The 22,324-nt window shown below is 30.9% G+C and overlaps 2 protein-coding genes across 2 annotated transcripts; one reads left to right on the forward strand and one right to left on the reverse strand.

Annotated features, from left to right (window-relative positions):
* Window positions 1-2,194: 2,194 nt before the first annotated feature.
* Window positions 2,195-4,808, forward strand: LOC133678461 (probable WRKY transcription factor 30). The gene is made up of 3 exons (XM_062100755.1): window positions 2,195-2,984; window positions 3,096-3,224; window positions 4,016-4,808. The coding sequence occupies exons 1-3, from the start codon at window positions 2,653-2,655 to the stop codon at window positions 4,668-4,670; spliced, it is 1,116 nt and encodes a 371-aa protein (XP_061956739.1). The 5' UTR covers window positions 2,195-2,652; the 3' UTR covers window positions 4,671-4,808.
* Window positions 4,809-8,552: 3,744 nt separating this feature from the next.
* On the reverse strand, window positions 8,553-12,145 carry LOC133677777 (transcription factor SPEECHLESS-like). The gene is made up of 3 exons (XM_062099898.1): window positions 11,080-12,145; window positions 10,431-10,967; window positions 8,553-8,873 (listed from the first exon to the last, which is right to left on the reverse strand). Exons 1-3 carry the CDS (start codon window positions 11,515-11,517, stop codon window positions 8,808-8,810), a joined length of 1,041 nt encoding a protein of 346 aa, XP_061955882.1. The 5' UTR covers window positions 11,518-12,145; the 3' UTR covers window positions 8,553-8,807.
* Window positions 12,146-22,324: the final 10,179 nt, after the last annotated feature.

Below are 22,324 nucleotides of genomic sequence, written 5' to 3' on the forward strand. Positions count from 1 at the left end.
CTCAATTTCAGTCAATCAAATGTTGAAAGATGAAATTAAAAAAAATATTTTTCAATTATACAAAAGTGTTTATAACTCTTTGTTGTGATAGAATTATGAATTACTGCAAACAATTCATGATGCTTAATGATGACTTGCATATTTGTTTATATATTTATATGATAAATAAACTACAATGATAGAAGTGTTGGAATATAAATTTAAAAGTTATTCTAATTTATTTGATATGAGAATGTTTAGGATGATTGGACGAAGTTCAAGTGATGATTATTGATTTGAAAATAGCCTCTAGTCTATAATTTGGAGTCTTCTAGTATATAGAAGAATCTGTCAAAATTTCGATAGTTTTTATTTGTAGTTGTAAATGTGTGTGTATTTGTAATTCACCTAAGAAACAATTAATTATAAGGAAATTATGTTTAAATGGTGTGTATAAAAATTAGAATTGTTATAGAAAAAAATATCGCTAATAATATATCGTTGAACTTTCAGCGACACATGCTGTCCTAGACAGAAAAACAGGGTTCGATATTGCCAACACAATTGTGGAAGGCAGTTTTTCACCACTAGAGAAAATCTCTTGCGTCACTAAAGTGATATGGCTTCCTTCATTTGCTAGCGTGTGTATTATACTCGCTAACTAATCTTTACCTGCCTGTTAACTTTAATCCCATGTTTTTGTTTTAGTATAAAATTTGGTTCCCTAGGCTCTAATTATTGTAAATCAACAAAAGTTTAGTTTTATTTGATAAATTTAGTATCAATCAAACACCAAATATTTCTGTCAATATTGCAAGGTTTTTATATCTAAGAAACCAAAATAAACCATTAAGTTAATTTTCACAAAAACCAAATCTAGAAGGATCAAATAAAAAAAAAAAGTAGAGAAAAAAACACTTAAATTTTTCCCTGCCGGTGTAACCCAGTCCCTAATGAAAGAAAATTAAAGGGGATTAATGTTTGTCAAAGCTTATTAACAAAATATTTCATCCATATCTTGAGATCCCCATTACTAAGTAAACAAAATAACCTACCAAATCTAAACCCATATTATTGCAACATTAAATGACCGAATTGGAAAAGAATTAAAGGGCCAAAACGTAAAATATCAAAAGAAAAAAAAAACAAATGAATATGGTAATCCGCAGTGATTACAGTAATTTCAAGATGATTTTTTTTATTTAGTTATAATTTAATTATCAGTTGTCATGTCTTGATGACACCTTGTGCCCTGGCTAAATTGAATATGGTAAAAGATAACGCAACGCAACGGTGTCAAGAGAACGTAAGCTAAAGATGGAACCTAAACGTCACGTTCACGCCATCAACTTCTTCTACACAAGGAAGCATGTTGGAAGATTCCCCGTCCCCTGCTCTCCATGTTCCTCTTTGACTTTCAGTGTCCATCATCCTTAATCTAATATTAATTAGATACCATTACTTAATCAATTACATTTTTTTTTATTATTATACTATATTCATTTCTACGCTAAATGTTACACTAACTCATTAATTTTCGATCATGTTTGCTGCAATTTTTTTTTTTTTTTATGCAAGATTTCCTTCGACCCTTTCGGATCAGGAGACCAATCCTTAGCATGGCTCGAGGGCGCGATGTATTGCAGGCACCGCTACCATGCGAGAGGCTCGAGCCGTGTTTGCCATCTTGGGAGGACTAGCCCCAACTGCTAGACCCAATCTCCGTTGCTAATTTCTTTCGTTATAAGGTAGACTCAAATTACTATCATGTGAAGAGTGAAAAAGAGCATCCCTTCCCATTGAACCAACGTTTTATGACTGTGTGATTCATGTTATAAGATCATGCATGTAAGACATGCATATACACAGCAGACACTTATGATGTGTTTATACTTTGGTCTACACGTTTAACTTGGTTTTATGGGAAGCCGATTTTACTTCATCAAACAAGTTTTTCTGATAGTATATCGGCTGGCACGTTTACAAATTATTGCATGGAACAGATTGTCGTATAAATTAAGATCTTGTAGCTGGCCCAGAGGGAAAAAAAAAGGAAGTAGACTACTAGAAGTAATAAATTGTGTGATGAAATGGTCAGCAGTTGGACTTTCCTTGTTCTTTGAATCAGATTTCTTATGACCAACGACCAGTCTTAACGAAGAAAGTTGCTTTTCAATTTCCTCAGTCAAACTTCTCCCTTACCCTTCCTTCAGAATTAGCCTTCCCTTAAATCTCTAGCCCACCTCTTCCCTTCCCACCTCAGCCTTTTTTTTTTATCTTCATCAGATCGACTTAGCCCTTTCAAGATCAACAAGCAACATTAAACTATATCATATTAACAACTTTCCTGAGTTCTTTATCTTATTTTAGTTTTAGCCAGAGTTCAAGCTTTAGCCTTTTCATCGCATCATTAGCTTCAGATTTTGTGTCCAATATTGCCAAACTCGGCTCTTTCTTTCTTTGTTTTTGTTTTTTGCACCCATGTTTCTTATTGGCTTCTTGTTGTTCATTCTATCAGCTTCATATATCCTTACCTGCTATTTTATTTCCTAGAATATGAACAAGAGTTTTTCTCTCTCTTTAACTTGAATATTTTAGCAGCCGTACTAGATATATAACTAGCTAATCTACCTAGGCAAGTCATCTTTGTTTAATATTTTGCTGCCGCTATAAATGGCTAACATGGGAGACTGGGAGCAAAAGAATCTTGTAGAGGAACTAACGCTAGGGATGGAGCTTGCAAAGCAACTTCAAATTCATCTCAACGTGCCATCTTCTTCAAGAGAAACCCGTGAAGTATTGGTCCAGAAGATCTTAACTTCCTATGAAAAGGCGCTTTCGATGCTAAATTTTGGTACTAGCTTAGTGGGAGAGCTGCATCCAGTTGGAGGGATTACGATTAGAAATTCTGAATCGCCTCCGTCGCATAGTGGAAGTCCTCGGAGTGAAGACTCTGACCGTGATACGAGGGACCAGAGGCAAATAGATTATGGCTCTAGTTCAAGGTAGATAGATATTTGTATCATATTTATGAGCTAGCCTATTTAATGTTTTGTCCATGAAGTGTTTTTTTTGCATTGCAAGATTGTGATTTTTGGATTGTTAATTGATTGCAGAAAGAGCATGCCGAGATGGACAAAGCAAGTGAGAGTTAACCCAGGAATGGGACTGGAAGGGCCTCTCGATGATGGATTTAGCTGGAGAAAGTATGGGCAGAAAGCCATTCTTGGAGCCAAATATCCAAGGTGGGTATCCTTAATTTATCCTTCTTAGAATTATGAATTCTAAAATGGGTTTCTTTGTGCACATAGAAAGAGTGCTAAATGACTTTCTTTTAGATCCACATGCAAATCATAGCAAGTCCCTTTCTCGTACAAGTTTGTGACTCTCCTTAGTAATGGAGCATATATGCATCTTTCGCCTCACGTCATGAATCAATTTTACGAATAGACGTCTATCTCTTTCGATGCCCAGCAGTAATGATTCCTCTGACATTACAATGCTGCCGATAGATCCAATTCTTTCATGTATTGGATTTATTGTGTGTTCTCGGGGTAAAATTTTGTATGAATGTATTGTATTAGAGTTCTTTTCTTTTTAAAAGGATGGAATAGAATAACTGGCCGGTTGACTCTCCATAGTTATGGAGCATAAAATCGTTCTCCTTTTCCTCTTCAGGTCATACATCGCCGGAGAGTGCTTTCTATGGCCAATCCCCTCCTAATAGTATAGCTCAAAGTAGCTTTCTTTCGCTTTTTTTCTTTCCTCGAACTTGAGGCCCACAGGCTTGTTTCTTTAATTTCCAAGCAGCTACACTTCAGCACTTGCTTACATCAATTAGTCCATTATTTCACACTACTGAGCTAGAATTGTACCATAACAGGTGGCAATATCTGATTATACTAGCTAGAGTTCCTTTTTCTTCCATCATGAAATTGCATCCCATGATTATGAATTAATCTTTAATAATTACATCATATGCTCTCATGATCTTTTCTGCACTTTATCATAACAAAACGATTCTTTGTGCTTGCAGAGGCTATTATAGATGCACTCATCGCAATGTCCAAGGTTGTTTAGCCACAAAGCAAGTGCAAAGGTCCAATGAAGATCCAACCATTTTTGAAATTACCTACCGTGGAAGGCATACGTGCGCTCAAGCCTCTAATTTGCTTCCTCTCACACAACTCCGAGAAAATCAAGGACCTGGCACTAATATCACCATAGAGCCTCAACAAAACCAACCCTGCCAAGAAAACAATCCACATACACAAGAACTACTCTCGAACTTTCGCAGAGGACTTAAAGTCATGACGGAAGACTTAGACTCTCATGATCATCAATCTTTTCCAACTAATACATTCCAATTCCCTTCAACATCCACTGTCAAACCTGAAAATAATTCCTTGTTTCCTCCTTCTATGGTAGAAAACAGTTTCGTGGGGAATTTCTCACCACCATTTATATCTCCTTCAGATTCTGTCACAAACTATTATTCTGTGTCTCCAAATGAGATGCAACATAGCTTTGGAGGGAACAAGAATTTTCAAAGTTCTGAGTCTGAGCTTACTGATATCATCTCTGCTGCTGCTTCAACTACTACCTCTCCTACTGTTGGACTGGATTTCCCATTTGGGAATGTTAACTTTGATCCCAACTTTACATTTGATAATTCAGGATTCCTCTCTTAGGTCCATTAAGGTGGGGATTAAATAAAGTGAAGATAGCATAAGAATCTTCATTACTTAGGCCACTTGCACCTGGTGAGTGGTCACAGTTTGTACTAATTAATACAAGAGAGTGAAAGAGAATCTTTATGTGATTAAGAATATGCTTGTTTCTTTAAATTCATTTTTTAAAAAATTATTTTTCAAATTTTTTTGTGTTTGTTTGTTATTAAAAAAGTTGGCCAACAGAAAATATTTTCCAGTTAAAGGAAAATTTGGCTTGTTTCCAAAAAAGTGTTTTTCTAGAAAATTTAAGCGAAAAACACTTTCTGAAAGTTGTGAAAAATTTAGAAATATCATATTATTTGTTGTTTATATCAAATTTGGTCCTCAAACTTTTGATTGCTATATATATTTTATTTTGAATATTTATTTTTCAATTTTATCTTTTAAAATTTAATTTTTATATTAATTTTGGTCCTCATTTTTATAAATGTTATTTGCTTTTCCCTTATCATTTTTTATTGAAATTTTTTATGTATCAAATTTGATCCTCATTCTTTTGATTGTTACTTATTTTATTTGAAATAATTTATGAAATGTTAATTATTATTATTTTAATTTCTTCATCTTTCATTTTTTTTTAGATTTGATCTCTATTATTTTGATTATTATTTATTTTTTTTAGATAATTTATGAAATTATATTTTTTTCAATTTCATTCTCATTTACCTTTTTAATTTGTAAGATTTGTTTCTCATTATTTTAATAAATTTGAGAAAAATAAAAAATTAATAAGTTATTTTCTAACTTATTTTTCATGACATAACCAAACACTAGAAATTGTTTTCCAACTTATTTTTTATTACACTGTCAAATATCAGAAAATAATTTACTTTCTAAAAAGAAACTACTTTCTAGTAAACAAACATGACCTAAATAGTTTGCTAGAGCTATGTCTTCAAGAAAATTGTTTGTAACATTTTTTGTAATCTTCACAAGTTAGTTGTATTACTTTCCTTGGAATACTAATAATTGTATTGTTTTGATCGAGCCAACATGGATAGAAATAGTTTTATTGGATAATTTTTTTGGGGCTTTTGTCACCCTTTATCAAGGTCTGCTGCATCATTTAGTTAAAGCTACATTTGATTTTGTGTTTTAAACGGTATTTAGATGAATTTTAAAAATATATTTTGTTTGAAAAAATCTTAAATTGATAAATTTTTTATAATATATTTTTTTGATGGTTTTCATGTGTTCATAACACAAACAAAAAATTTATTTTAAATAAAAAATATTTTTTTTAAAAATACCCTGTAACACTACCAAAAACACACTAAATATATATAGAATTGTTTATTGATTTCATTATGTGAGACAGTTATTTAAAGATTTTAATTCTATGCAGTGTAAATAATTTGGTATTTGTTCTTTGGTATTTAATTATAAAAATCCACAATAGGTAAATAAATCAATCTATTTTATACCGATCACATATAATATTTTACAATTTAAATTTAGAGTTAATTATCATTTAATCCCTATATTTTACAAAAAAAAAAACTCATAATTAAATTAGCCCATGTAATTTAAATCATCCTGATATAATACCTTTTTTTTCTTCACAATACCTTGTTTTCTAATCATAATTCCCCATATCATTACTTCTCTTTTCTTTATTCTAATTTTCAAAAAACAAAATTTGAAAAAGTAATTGGGTCGATGGAGGGAGTAAATTATTAAAAGTATGAAGAAATAAGGATTAAACACATGGTTTTTTAACCCTACAGGGATTAATAAATAAGTTTAATAAATTACAGGGAAATAATATTATGGTGCAATGTATGTGTTTTATAGCTTTCCACTTGAAAATATATTGAAATGATTTTTTCGGAGTATTTTTTTTTCAAACTTTCATATCATCATGTTAAAACCATAAACAAATATTAAAAAAATATATTTTTAAAACATATTTTAAAGCATAAGCTACGGCAGTCTAAACACTCTAGTTATGATATACTTTTAGACATTCTCTTTTTATGGGAGTTAAACCTCCAGCTTACAGGACAAAACGAATTTGGGTCCAAATAGAAATCCCCAATTTTCATAGAGGCGTAAAGGACTGGCCTTCTTTTATCCCCCTGGACGAGCCATAAGGAGCTTAGGTAATTAAGAACAATGGAACAAGAACAAGTCTAACGTATTACATCTTTGGAGTTTGGAGTGCCATTGGGTCCATTATTGACTAAGATGTTTTATACTATGAAAAGATCTGTTAGCAAGAAAGAGCATTCGGACAAGGCCCAGGCTCCAAGCTTAGAGGTCGGGAAAGCCTCAACGATGACTAGACCCACCAACCTAATTACACTCCGATGACAACACATCTCTGTCTGGTTTCTTTCAAACAAAACAAATATGAACAGAACAATAAATTGTCTGCTTCAAATTGCAATTTCAAAAGAAAGCAAGACTTTCCTGTGGTCCATGCCTCCGTTAAGGCATTCATGCAATTTCCTGCTAGCTTCCCTTCAATCTCCATCTAAGATTATAGGGGACCAGGACCGGGGCCAGCTCCCTAAATGCATGATGCTATTCAAATGAGTGTTTTGGTGAGTTAACACATTGAAAAAATTGAATAAAAATCAAATTAATACTAATTAGAAATAAATTACATCAAACTAATTGAGAAAAAAATGTTTAATATACTTCTAGGAGTAAAGTTTACTAGGGTTATTTTGTTTTTTTTTTTATCCTTTCTGTTAATTGATTTTTTTTCTATCACATCATTTTATATTGGGTTACCTGATAATTGAGTTTTGTAATTTTTCTTAATATATTTTTTATGAGGTTATTTTGATCTCACGACTTGGATCATTAGTTTGGCAGGCTAATAAGAGTTAGCTCGATTTTTTTTCATCAATTTTTTTAAAATAATTTCTTTTTAATTTCATCTTTCAACAATGAGTTGACTAGGAATTGAGATTCAAAAATGTTTTTCATTTTTTTTCTACAGGGTTATTTTGTTCTAATGACCTAAGTCATAAATTTGACATGATAACCTGACTTGATTCAGTTATTTTTTGGGATTGTTTTTTAATTTTAATATTTTTTTAATTCTATCCTTTAATATTTTATTTATTGACATATTTTTCTTATTCTTAGATGAATTAAAATTGTATTTTAGATATTATTTAATTTTATTTTATTTAATTTTCACATTATTATCATGTAAGATTCTATGAACTTTTTTGCGAATATTAACAAGAAATCTTTTTTAAATTATGGGCATGCTTCTTCTTTTTTTTTTGCATGTCATTATGATCAATTTTCTTTTAGTTCAGTTGATTTACTGATTGATTGTTTTGTTTTTATTAATTAGGTCTATGACTTGAGTTGAGGTTTTTTTTTTTGCTTTTTAGAAATATATTGACAACACCCGAGCATTCCTTTTTTATGTAAAAAAATATTTAATCCGACCTGTAGGATAACATGTGCAACCAATTTAGTCTCATTTGTTTTTAAAAAATAGAGGATGATATATATTTATACTTTCACTTTATGCTACCCCTTTTAACATCTGAATGAATTGAATGAAATTGGGGTTTGAAATTGAAATCTTTATATGGCAACGTCCCCTCAACTTTAATATCAAGCTTCAAATTCCCATCAGAGTATGCAAGAGATCCTATGTAGAATATGTTGATTCTGAAAACAATTCAAATCCTCTTGTTCATGCATGTAATTTATCAAAAAAGAAAAAGAAAAAAGCATGCTCAAGAGTTCTATCACCGGTGATCACCAACTTAACATTGGATTTCCATTTCAAGAAAATCGGATAATTAATTTGACTATAATTCTTCATTTATTGTTAAAAGCATGATGGGCAAGAGAAGCATTGACACATTGGTGAATAGGCACTCGAGAGACAAGCAATTTGATTGATCATGAAATGGAAATTGAATCCATACAATGAAATAAATTAAGCTTGAGAAATTGAGAGAATGCTCAGGAATACAAGGGCCTTCCTGGCTATCTAGCTAGCCAGCTACAACGAGACATGACTCCTCTACAACTACATTAATTAAATTATGCAGGAATGCTAGTAAATGCCTTCCATAAAGAAGCAGAAGAGTTGTTAGGTTCGGACTTGGGGGATAGTTAGCAGAATGTTAGCTGAATTTGTTGAGCAAGTTCCTCAGCGCTTAGTTGGCATTCAATTCCAATCTGTCAAGAGAGCAGTAACTTTCAATCACTAGCTTCAATAAACTATTGCTACTGTAAATCTAAATTTAAATGCGCAAAAAGGAGCCAAAAACAAATCCTTAGTGAATTCGAACTCAGTGAAGACAAATGGCTGCAAAGATACCCTATTTTCGGGTCTTTTATCTTTATATCATAGATCAATAATAATTTTTTTTTGAAAAAACAACGCATATTAAAAAATAACATAATTTGAATATAATTATTACTGAAAATAACAGCTATTTCAAAATTTATAAGTCCTTCAACCTTATAGAGAAGTTAATGTGGTATGGAAAAGAAATAGAGAAGAAAAAAAAAAAAGAAAGAATACGTTACCAAAAATATATTGGGGCTCTGTTTTTTACATGATTATTATTTTTAATAGCGATTATTTAGTCATGTTAATGATCAAAAGATAAAAATAAAGAAATAGGCAAAAGAGAGAAATGAAAGAAAAAATATAAAATAAAGAATGATTCATCAGGGACACATCATGGATCTGTTTTTTACACACTCAGTATTGTTAGAAAAATTTCAATGAGACAATTCTGATCAAATATTAAAAGATCACCAAACGAGGTCATAACTGATTTATAGTTAATTTACAGGTTAATCAAAATCTTGTTTGGTGATCTTTCCAAGTATAGTTAGAATCATCTCGTTGAAATTTTTTTTATGATACTGAGTGTGTAAAAAATAGATCAATGATATGTCCCCGATGAATCATTTTTTATTTTTATTTTTTTCTTTTATTTTTCTTTCTTGCTACATCATTTTATTCCCTATTTTTTTATCATTAACATGACTAAATAATCACCATTAAAAATAATAATTGTATACATAATCGATATTCAAAAATATAATTATATTTAAACTATATTATTTTCTAAATATTTTTCTCACCCGTAACATTCTCTAAAAATTTTACCATGCAATGTCATTTTTTTAAAAAAAAACTCCCTAGTTTTCAGCTAATGATGCGGACATCGAGAGACATGCAATGAACTTCAAAATCAGCACGTGTATGGTGCAATGAGGTGCTTTTTGACAAATTGACATGCAATTACTATTACAACTACAATCATATTTACTATTTGTACATAAATTAATCCCACAATTAATTAGTGAATTGTCATGTCCTTTTCAGTGCTAATCTACCATTAATTTTGAGGTGCAGCTAATTTGTAATATTGTTTAATTATTTTGGCCAAGAAAATTGAACCATTAATAAAAAGAAAATAAAATTAGCATTCTATCCATGGACATGTAATAATCATGTGGTGACATTCCATGTACGTTTGGGCTCGAACTTTTTTCCTCTTCTTCCGCTAACAAGAGAGAGGTAGAGAGAAAACAAAACTACATGACGAGATCAGGAGTAGGTATGTCTGTCTTCCTACCATTAATTTAAGAGGCCTACTTGGTGCATAAATTCCCTTTTTCTTTTCTTCTCCATTAATTATTATTTTGCTCTTATAAATCGAATGACAATTAAATTGGTGCAAGAAAACTAAATCTAGGGGAACTGACATCCTTTACCTTGATTGTGAAGGAGTTGAGCATAGTTTCATGATCTACTATGCTAATGCTCACATGTAGAATCTCGAGGGCAAGGTCTTCAAGGGCAGAAATTATTTTCACAGCCTGACCAGGAATCTGAGGAGATACAGTCTTCAATAGAACATTTGGGCCTGAGAATTTAACCTCGACATCTGCAATTGCTGACTTGGAATTCGCGACGAGTTCGTTAATGTTGTCATTAATGGAGGAGGAAGAAGATGGAGATGGAGATGATTCAAGTGAATTAGCCAAGGTAGGAGAAATGTAACCTTGTTGCAATCTTGGCTTGTAAGGACTACATGGTTGTGGAGTTCTTGGGCTCATGGGCAAATTAAGTCTAGGACTTAGTGGGGGTTTTCTAGGGCTAAGTGGTGAAGGTCTTGGACTTGAAACAATCCTAGGGCTAAGAACTTCACTATAAACTTTCCTTTTCTTCTTGGCTTCAAGTGATTGTAGAACTTGCTGCAACTCATTGATGTAATCAACAACTCCTCCTATTATTGATGCTTGGTCTCCCTACGCATATATAGTAGAACAATAAGAAATAAAAGAGTGGAAAAAACACTACGAACAGATGGAGGAGAACACCTAAAGAAAACAAAAAAACAATACAAGTGAAAAAGCTTACTCTTTTGACATAGAAGCAAGGCATGAGGGACCTTAAAACAGACAAGTGCTCATTCATCTGCTTTCGCCGGTTGCGTTCCACTGTAATATGAGACATACGTTGCTGCCCATCTGGATATACTTCCTGATCTGAAGAAGCTGTGGCTGCTGCTGACGCTGAAATCTTTTGTCTCTTGCTTTTTGGAGAAGTTTCAAGCTCATTATTGGTCTCATCAAAATCATGCAAAGCGTTAGAAGATGAAGACTTTTGTGAAACTAACTGCCTTGTTTCTTCGCTTTCTTTTGAGCTAACAACAGCTTCGTCTAATGGTGTTACCGGAGGGAAATCTGTTACACTGTCTAAACTCTCAAAAATAGCAAACAAATCATCTCCATCAAAGGCAGTGTCGCCAAATTCAGGTTGTACTTCTTCAAGAAAATCAGACAAACTCTCTGTCATTTTGAACGAACGTTTGACCTTTTCCTTCTTGAGAAAAACTTGATTTTCTTGTACTTTTCTGGGAAAGTGAGCAAAAAAAATGAAGGGCTAAACAAGGGCGGAGAGAGTGAAGTGGTATAGCAAGAGGCAGATGATAGCATCCATGAAAACAGCGAGTAAAATAGTATTTCTCGAGATTGTCAAGATCGAGAAAAGGATCGCAAAAGGAGTAAACATAGAGACTAAAGTGGTGATGTGAAAGGGACTAAACTATCGCCGTCAAGGGTATCTTTTAAGCTCATTGTATGAAAGTCAGGTTAACCTTTGCCTTCTGTTGCTGGTGATCGATCTTAAGGGATTCAGGGAGGTATAGTTGCAGAAACTTGGCACAGACACCCAAGATGACACATGCAAAGCCAAAGGGACAGTGAAAACTCACAAACAACGGAAAGGTGCCCGTTAGAGAAAGAAAATTAGGAGATGAACTAGGGGAGGGACGGAGAGAGAGGGGGGGGAGGGGGTTATATATAAGATGAGGATGTTAATGAAGAGCAATGGAGATTGTGTTCAAAGAACAATCAAGGCTCGGTGATTGTTCATGAAGCTCATTATATTATTGTGAATTTGAAAAATGTTCTCCGTCTCATCAAAAGCGTGTGGAAAACATGATATATGTTAATTTACCGTATCGTTTTTGATATATATACAGATGAGATTGAATTAATGATATAAGACTAAAATAAATGCAACGAATGTAGGAGACAAAAAAACTATTAATCAATTCCATAGAACACTACATACTTTTGACATTATTGTGATAGAGTGATTCTATTCGAAGGAATTCGTAAATTCAGTGGATGTTTGCTAAAATAGTTTAATTTGTTGTCACATGTGTTATTAAACTCCTATAATTGATCTTTTTAATTAATACCTGTAATTCGATTTTTTTTATCAAAACCTACTTTAATTTTTTTTTAAATAATATTATTTTGATTAGTGTGGATAAAAATAATACCTATAATCCCATAACTGGATTGAATTCAATAACTTCGATTGTTATAATGAATTATGTTAATTATTGTAACTTATTGATATAATTATATCATGATTGATTATTTAGTTCACATAATACATGGAATAATCTTTATATTCTTATATTCGATGATTCCTTATTCGCTAGATATTGAATGAAACTAAGAGATTAATATTTAACTAAATGTATTAATAACAGGTAAATAGTGTTTTTAAAAAATTAAATTTTTTTTATTAAAATTTAATATGATTTATATATTTTAAATTGTTTTGATGTGTTGATATCAAAAATAATTTTTTTAAAATAAAAAATTATTAATATATATTTTAATATAAAAAATTATTTAAAAAATAATTATTACTGTACTACCAAATACCCTCTGCATATTTCAAATCCCAATCAATTGCTCAATAAAGAGGAAAAGAAAAGTGTTTGGCATATATACACACACGTAAAGAGAAATGGTGGGGTACAAACATGATTGGACTTTTAAGTACTGCCGCTAACGATTGAAGAAATACACAGTCAATGGTGATCGAGTGGACTTTAGATTGATTCATGGGAAAATTAGGCCCTTGATTCTTTGCAGACGTTGTTTGATTTAAAGGTAATTTTATTTTTGTATTTTAAAAGTTTTTTTTAAAATTAAATTATTTTTATATTTTTAGATATTTTTGATTTGGTTATGTTAAAAATAATTTCAAAAAATAAAAATATTATTTTAATATATTTTTAAATAAATAATATTTTAAAAAATAAATTTCACTATATTTTCAAACATATTGAATGTGCTGTATGTCAGGTGGCAGAGGCTGCCTTGTAGTTGTACATTACTGGTTGCTCAGCCTCCCGGCCATGGAGTAAAACAATATTTTATGACATCAATAGGACCACCTGAACAGGACGTGAATTTATTGCAACAACACGGCTTGGTTGTAAAATTTAGGGTGAATATACATCTCTTGTGACCTTGTGTAAATCGGCTCAACGGACGTCTATTGGAAAGAAACAAGTGTTTTTTTTTTTTTTTTCAATGTGCGGTGATAATTATTTTTAAACTATTTTTATTTAATTTTTTAAATAATTTTTATAGCTGTATATTAAAATATAAAAAAAATTTAATTTTTTAAAAAACAATCATATATTTTAAAAACAAGTTAATTTAAAATTGATCCAGTTAATTTAGTAAATCTAGTTAAGGTTTAGTTTGGATTTTAATTTTTTTTAAATAATATTATTTTAATTTTTTTTAAATCAAAATAATATCTCGACATGTATCAATACGGCTTAAGAGCCAAACTAGATTGAATAACGTGGTTGAATGATTATTTTTCACAGGTGTGTGGGGTATGGAAGGTCGATTCAAGATTTCAGAGTATATTCATAAAAAGATTTTAGATTTTAGATTAATTTTCTCCGTTATGAAAAATATTGTTGTAATATACCCATATGGAAAAAATTTAGGATAAGTTATAATTACATAAAGTTCTTGTAGTATTCACTGTTTTACACTGTTCTTTCAAATTTTAAAAGTTGCAATAGCACCTTTCTTATTTTAAATCAATTGCAAGCCTAGTAGGATGCTTTTTACAAAAAATAAAAATAAAAATGGCTACTTTTGTTAAAAGCTATAATGGGCATTGCAACCCATGTATATTCATTTATGGAGACACATGAAAATGAATTTCCATGGATATATCTAGGTTTATATACACCTTGAGAGGTTCAAATCTATCGTCTTCCATGAAAGGATAAATGAGAATGCCAGATGAAATACTGTGATTCACTTGCACGCGCGTTTCTTTCATTTGATTGAAAGGACAAGCAATCAGGATGAATGGCCATAAATTTAAATGCAGGGCTGGAGAAGGCAGTGAAAGCACTTTTAAAAGAGGGGAGTCCCTTCTTTTGAGAGGAAAAGGAATCATGAATGCCGCCATGGCTTTATTAGAAAACTAAAGCCAAAATATGTGCTGCAAAGCCAGGGATGTGAAGAATGTTTCACCGAAAAATCCCAGCACCCAGAAAAGAATGCCTTAAAGAAGCCTGTTCTTTTCTTTTTTCCATTAACAGTTAAAGAAAATTCAATGGCTATCAAAATCATTCATTCATTGTAGCACAGAAAGCAATCTATTTCTGTACTTTCTCATGTATTATGAAGTTGCAAAGTCCATAGTTTTCGACAGCAGCAAGTAAACACCGTGCATGGCTCTTTCCTGGATTTCCTTTTCGTTTTTTGCAAAAACAAAAATTAAATAGTTCATCATTTAATTATGGATGAGTTGAATATTATAGCCAAATTAGTCATTTTTTTGATCCAAAATAATGTAATAATTCATGGATGAATTTAGTAGTTTTTTTTCCCTCCAACACTCTCGTCTTTCCTCGTCAAAATTTTCCATCATGTCCAATTTTCCCTCGAAAACTGTTCTGGGTATTTGGATTTGGGCCTATCTTGCGCATCCTAGGTGAAAGACGCAGAAGGTCTCCTTTGGGGGTAGGAAGGAATTGAGCCGTCAATGAGCACCACTATGAAAAAAAATTAGAAATATAATTAAATATATCTAACTGCTATTTCTTTTTTAAATTGAATTAGTTAAAAAAGAAAAGGAATAAAAGAAGAATCAATCTAAGCGAAATTCAAAGTTAATTCAAGCTTAAGTAAATTTAATTTAATTTAATTAAGATAATAAAATAAAGAGAAAAACTTTACACCGTAATTTTGAATAGAAAAGAGATTTCAAGAGACAACATATTTATTAAATGACCCAGGATTTGCCCTTTTTATTAATTTTTATAAATTAGAAGGGAAAAAAAATTCTTAAATGAGATATTCCAACTCCATAATGAATCGAAAAGATTCATTGTTTTAGAAAGCAATAGTGCTGACTTTATCAAAGAATTATTCTCAAAACCAATTATTTTAATAAAATCTAATCTTTAAATATTGGATTTCATCGACAGGTCCCACAAATTTAATAATAGCTCAAATTTTTAGAAATTGGGGAAAAATATTTTAGTGAAGTTCACGAATTACAAAGGTTAAGGGAAAAAAATCACGAATGTTTCATTGAGCACGCACTTGCTTGACTACTGCCATGATGTGGAGGCCCTAGCTAGCAATTACAAAATTCAAGAATGTTTCAATGAACATGCACTATAAGAAAAAAAAAAAAAAAACCATGAATGGACAGCTACAGTATCATTACTTACACTCTTACAGCAACATTTTCTAAACACGACAAAGTGAACATAAGCTTGTGAATTTGTAAACAGAGATAGGAGGAAGAAATAAATGAGAGAGGAAGGTTGTCATGAAGACGAGTGCTGAGCAAAGTCAGCAAGTTGTCTGCTACAATAATATTTGATATATAAAAAAGATTGAAGCTTAGCTTTCAATGCGCAGACACGGCATCTGCGTGTCTCTGGTGAAGATGTAATTTAATTTTCTTTATCTATATCAAATTCCAAAATATACTACATATTTTCATAAATATTTCTGATTTCTCTACGTCTCTCGAGATTAAGTTCTTGCCGAAATGGCAAGTGGGTTTTTATGTACATTATTCGTTTTCGTCTAAGGCTTCGAATTTTGGACGAACTCACGAGAAAGAAAAGTTCTTAGATGTCCTGTTTAAGATCTAAGCAGGGAAGGATTTAATTTCGATGCATAAAAATTTGTCCGAAAATCTCTTAAATGTCTCTGGCTCTGGTGTTTCTCGAGAGGTCACATAAAATATGGCAGAGATTGTTGGGAAGGAGTAAATGCAAATTCAGTATGGGATTGCGCGCGGTTTCATTTAAAGTAAAATGTTTCTTCACCATTGATGAGTATTTATCAGCACAGTCAATTAATGTTTCTTCCAAATGGATACAAAACTTTGCTCTCACCCATCAATTTTCAACATTTACCATGCTCAACAACCAAAACTCTCTCTCTCTAGTTTCTAGATTGAGAGTACAAATGGGATTTTTGTTGGCTGAACCAGAAGCCATGATAATCATGTAACTGTGGAGATTCTTGTTTTTACGTAGTAATTCTGCAGATGCTTTTTCTGGACAGCCTCAAACCCAAGGTTTATGTTTTCCAATGTCAGAGAGATTCTTTTAGGACGCAGTTATCATGTATGAACCCAAGGTATGCCCATGCAGTAACCACTATAAATAAATCATTGGGTGTTTTTTTCGATGTACCACTTGCCCAAAGAAAAGTTTAGGTTTTTTTTTTGTTTTAATTGGTTGCAATGTTCTCCCAAGGCAACTCATTTTTTTTTTTAATATTTACAATGTGAAAGATAATTGTTTAATCACTTTTAAGGGTATGAATCGGCATGCAGTTTGATAAAATAATTATAATTTTAAATATGATTATTGGACTGTGATTAAATTTTATTAGATAATTTTATAAATCTAATTCTATAAAAGGGTCTACTTGTGTAACCAGAAGAGCTAGGTTTAGAAAACCTTCGAATTAAACCTAGAAAATGTTATTTTTTACTATTTTAATTAATTTTCTAATTAATTTTATATCTTAATTAATTACTTTCATATTCTTAGCTTTAATTCATAAGTGCGTAACCTTGCCTTTTCTTTCTTTAATTACTTTCTCTATCACTGTTATGATAACGAGACCTTTATAACCACCATTGATTATTCCACAATCTGATTCTTCTGGCATTGTTGTATTGATCATTAATTATAAAGTCAGATGTTGGTGCCCAATAATTTGGAACTTAAACTAGCCATGACTTTAAACCCAAGGCTTCCTTTGATAATATAACATTTCATAATTAAAATATTAAAAATATGGGGAGAAAGTCAGATGTCAGTGCCCAATAATTAGAGACTTAAACTGTAATTAACGAGTGTCGGTATTGTATGAAAGTTTTTGATAGATTGCACCACTCATAGCGGCTGCAAAAGAGTAAGCTACTGTGTTTAGTTGATTTAATTTCAAATTTTAGTTGATTTAATTTCAAATATAGTACAAATCGAGCACTGAGTCATTGAGTTTATTTTAGTTACATGTTAGGAGCAACATAATCTACTAGCTAGGTTATGTTGTTTTCAATAATTTAACTTATTAAGTGTGATATTTAAAAAAAAATAAAAAAATCATGTGTGCTCCTTTTTTAAAAAAAATGGGAAAGAGAATTTTTTTTATAAAAAATCTAAATCATTTATCTCATATACAAATACATATATATTGATGAAGTCGTGAAAAAACTCCAGACAAGATTGGACTTGTGTGTTTGATATAGGTAGTTTTTGTGGTTGTGGTTTGAAAAAAGTTGTTTTATAAAAAATACTTTTGGTTGAGGTTGATTTGGTATTTATATATGTTTGGTTAAAACTGTGGTTGAAATTAAAGTTGAACAAAAAGTTATTTAATGTATTTGGTTAAAAACGCTTTTCAAATTGAGGTTATAAAATAATTTTTAAAAAATATATATTAATATTGATGGTTTTTAATTTAAATATTGTAGATTTAACTACTGTTATTACATCATGAAATAAATAATAATTTATATAAAATATTTTTTATTATTCCATTAAACTATTCACAATTCCATCACATATAAAATACATCTGACAAGAATTACAGGTTTTTTAGTTTCTTAAGCGCGCAACAACATCAGGAACAAAATTAAAATTGCGATCAAATTCTGCAAATGCTACGTCATCAAGCGATCTCTGTTTAATTTATGTAGTGTCATTGAAAAATGTTAAACATTAATTTTTTGAATAAAACACAATTAAAAATAAAAAATAAAATTAATTTTTTTTACTGGGTCGGATCTGGTTCAATGCATTTAGATTTGGACCGGACCCGATCCGGCCGGAACAGTAGAGACATTTTCCACTGTTCATGTGAACAGTGGAGAATGTTTCCATAATGAAGAGTGAATTAAATTCACTCTCCACGGCAACATAAAGGAGAAGCAGCTTTGAGCTGTTTTCAGTGACACTACGTTTTAAATGCAAATAAAGGTAGGGCCCATGAATATTAAATAGTGTTTTATTTGTTACCAAACAATTGTTTTCTGTGGTTTTCTTCAAAGTTATAAGTAACCACAGAAACAAACATGCTAAATTCTACATATATGATCTTGAGCTTAGGTTGGAGAAATGACTGGATCAATGGTCATGAATTTTCCTACAAAACATGTTAGAATATTGATGTAAAATTATATTAATGGTAGCTATTTTATGTAATTGGTAAATTTTATTGACTTACATTAAATTTTAATAGTGGTGTATAAGATTTAAATGGTTGAAATTACTATAATTAACAAGATGACATTTATGATCAAATTAATTTATTGTATGTAATTGTTTTAAATTTATTTGGTAATTGATACCTTTATTGAGTGTGTGTATGTTTTTAGGGTAAAAAAAAATATATATTTTTTATCATCAAAGCTCTTAGAAATACTTTCCTATTTTAATCTCTTCCATATCCATGCACATGATTTAAGACCTTCCTTATTTATATTTATCTCAATTTTCATTAGACTTCATTTCTTGTACTTTATTAACTTAATAGAGCAAAAAGGTGATTTAAGACCTTTCTTGGATGACATATAATCTCTTAGTCTTTTTAAATCTCTTGGTGTTGCTTTGGATCGCATCAACGAAGTGTCACCCATGATTTTTATTCTTGTAAAAATAAATACTAACTAATAAATTAGGTTGGATAACATATAATGAAATATTAATTTAAAAATCAAACAATTTGATATAGACTAATTAAGAATGACACTTGTATTTAATTCTATACTATAAACTTTAGGAAAACATCATTTAAATTTTACTTGTATAAAAAGTAGGACCTCAAAAAATAAACTACTCTTTATATATTAATTATTTACTTCCTTTGGCATCCCATAAATAATGTCTTATTTGACTATTTCCATATATTAAGAAATTAATGTAATAAGCATTGTGCTATAATTATGAAACTCGGCTCGTTTCTTGACTCAAACTAAGGTCAAATCATGAGTTAGATAAATTAATTTGCAAGTAGTTTGGTTCAAGTATTATTTTTTTCATGTAATGGGGATGCATAAGCTAATATATATATATATATATATATATATATATAATGCTATGGATTTCATGCTAGTACGCTTCAAGTTCCATGTGAAATGCAAAGCCATGCAATTTTATTTTTGGGGTAAATCATGAAATCTAGTTCACATGGAATTAAAGATATTAATGTTAATAATTAAAAGTAATTAATTCCAAGTTGGTTTTCCATCATTCAAACTCTTAATTGGTCTCTACTACTAGTTGTACAAATAGACTAGAATCACTAGAATCCTTGCAAATATTTGATTGTATTTCAGTACTTATAGTTTCCTTATATTAGTCAATTATGATCCTAAACTATAGGATTTAAAATTATATACAACGACTATTTATATCGATCAAGTTGGAGAGAAATGGATTTTGAAGTCTTTTCTTTAAAACTTCGTTTTGACTTAATATTAGAGCAATTCTTATTATTTTTTATATATCATCATAAGCTTAAATTCTCATATATTCTTTGCACCATGACTAATTAGAAACCCAAATCATCCTCTATACTAGTTATTCACGTCCAATAAAAAAACCCTAGTTTCACACTTAATGTTTATGATGTCTAGTCCCAAATCATGGAAATGCACATTAAAAGACATGAGAAGCTTGAAAATCTTACAAGTATAACACCTCCTTGAAAGGTTATTGAATTTATTTTTTTAATTCAAAATGGTATGCTAAAAATTAAAAGGTCAAAGGATGGTTGTTGACTACTATGTCACTGGATATTATAAAAAGTTATCTTAGATTGTCTATTGCATGTGAAATCTAGACTACCCTAGCCAAAGCTTTTTATTATGGGTTAGATGAATTGCAACTCTTTATACTGAATCAACGAGCATTCTCTACAAATAGGTTGACTGCCCTCTTTCCACCTATTATAGAGATCTGGTAGAAATCTTTGAAGAGTTAGATCATCTTGATAGGATTGTAATGAAGGATCTCAAAGATATTGTCGCCTATAAAAAATCAGTCGAGTTATTATGGTTGCATATCTTCCTGAATGGACTAGATATGAAATTCAAACAAATTTAAGGTGAGATTCTTAGGAAAGATCCTACATTCATTCTTGAAGAAACTTATATGAATGTTCATCGTGATTATATTCATCGAGCTGCACTTAATAGTAAATCTAAACACTCAGAGTCATCTGCTATGGTGGCTCGCTAAGTCAAGCCTCAACATCACAAATACATCTGAAACAAGAACGAACATATAGTTCGTCGAATCATACTACTAATCAAAATCACTAATCTAAATTGTAAAATCTTAGCTTTGAAATAAGAGTTATACGACAAGAACATATGTGTAGTTATTATGGTAAAACCATACATGTTAAGTCACAATGCTATGAATTGATAGGGGTATTTAGAATGGTGGGATCTTGCCAATGCACCTCACAAACAAAATTCAAAGTCAAATCATCATGCTTCTGTTGTTGTGGTTGAACATTTCACCAGTTTCGACACTATTAAGGAAGCCTCCTCTTCATTACTACTTCTGGAACATTGATAATATTTTTATACTTTTGATCTTGTTAGTCATAGTAAATGGATAATTGATTCAAGTTCCAGAAATCACATGACTTTTGACAATAATCATATTCAATGCATGAAATACTCAAACCAATATATAATGTCAAAAGCCAATGGTACTCCCTCTATCGTAGTTGGAGAAGGTTCAATTTCCCTAACCAAGAACTTGAATTTGAATTTTGTTCTAATTGTTCCTCTTTTTAATCATAACTTATTGTTTATTGCTTAAATAACCCTCACTTTGAACTGTATTGTGATTTTTTATCCTAACCTTTGTATTTTTAAGGACATTCAAACTTAAAATACAAGTGGTTATGGTACCAGAAGATGGAAGCTCTACTATCTTGATCTAATATCGTCAAGCTCAAATCAGTTAGCTTAACTTTCTTTCACCTGATATGTTTGACAAACTTCAGAATTTAGAAATCTAGTTGTGAAATAGATGTTTAGGTCATACATCTTTTGGATATTTACAGAAATTATTTCCAAAGCTCTTTTCTCAATAAACAGTTTTGGATTTTAAGTGTGACATTTATGAATTGACTTGAAGTCGTCGTTCTTCATTTCTTATTAGTATGAATAGTAGTTATGTACCTTGTATGAGTGCCTGCAAATACATCTTTCATGCATGAGGCACGTTGGTTTGTTTTATTTTTTAATGATTACACTCGCATAACTTGGGTTTGCTTAAAGGAATTAAAGAGTGAAGTTAGTTCCATGTTTCAACAATCTCATAAAACTGCAACCATTCAATATCAATCTAGTATTCAGGTTCTTTATACTGATAATAGTGGTGAATTTATTACTCGAAAAAGCACTTACATTTATATGATATTGTTCATCAGATGACTTCCCTTTACTCCTCTTAATAAAACAAGGTAGTAGTGTGAAAAAAACCATTACCTTCTTGAAGTTTTATGTTCTTTCATGTTTGGGGCTCACTTGTTTATTAGTTGTTGGGGAGAAGTCATTACCACTATTTCCTATCTCATCAATCATATACCTTATAGTTCCCTGAAATTTCGTACTCCTTTTGATGTCCATTATAATATTGTTAGTGCTTCTACCATACCAAATTTATTCCTTAAAGTTTTTATATGTGTAGCCTTTGAGCACCTTCACAAACCTTTCAGAAATAACTTGCTTTGAAAAGGTATCAGTGTTGTCATCCCATTCT

The sequence above is a fragment of the Populus nigra genome, chromosome 18 (genome assembly GCF_951802175.1).
Source record: "Populus nigra chromosome 18, ddPopNigr1.1, whole genome shotgun sequence".
NCBI lineage: Eukaryota > Viridiplantae > Streptophyta > Magnoliopsida > Malpighiales > Salicaceae > Populus > Populus nigra.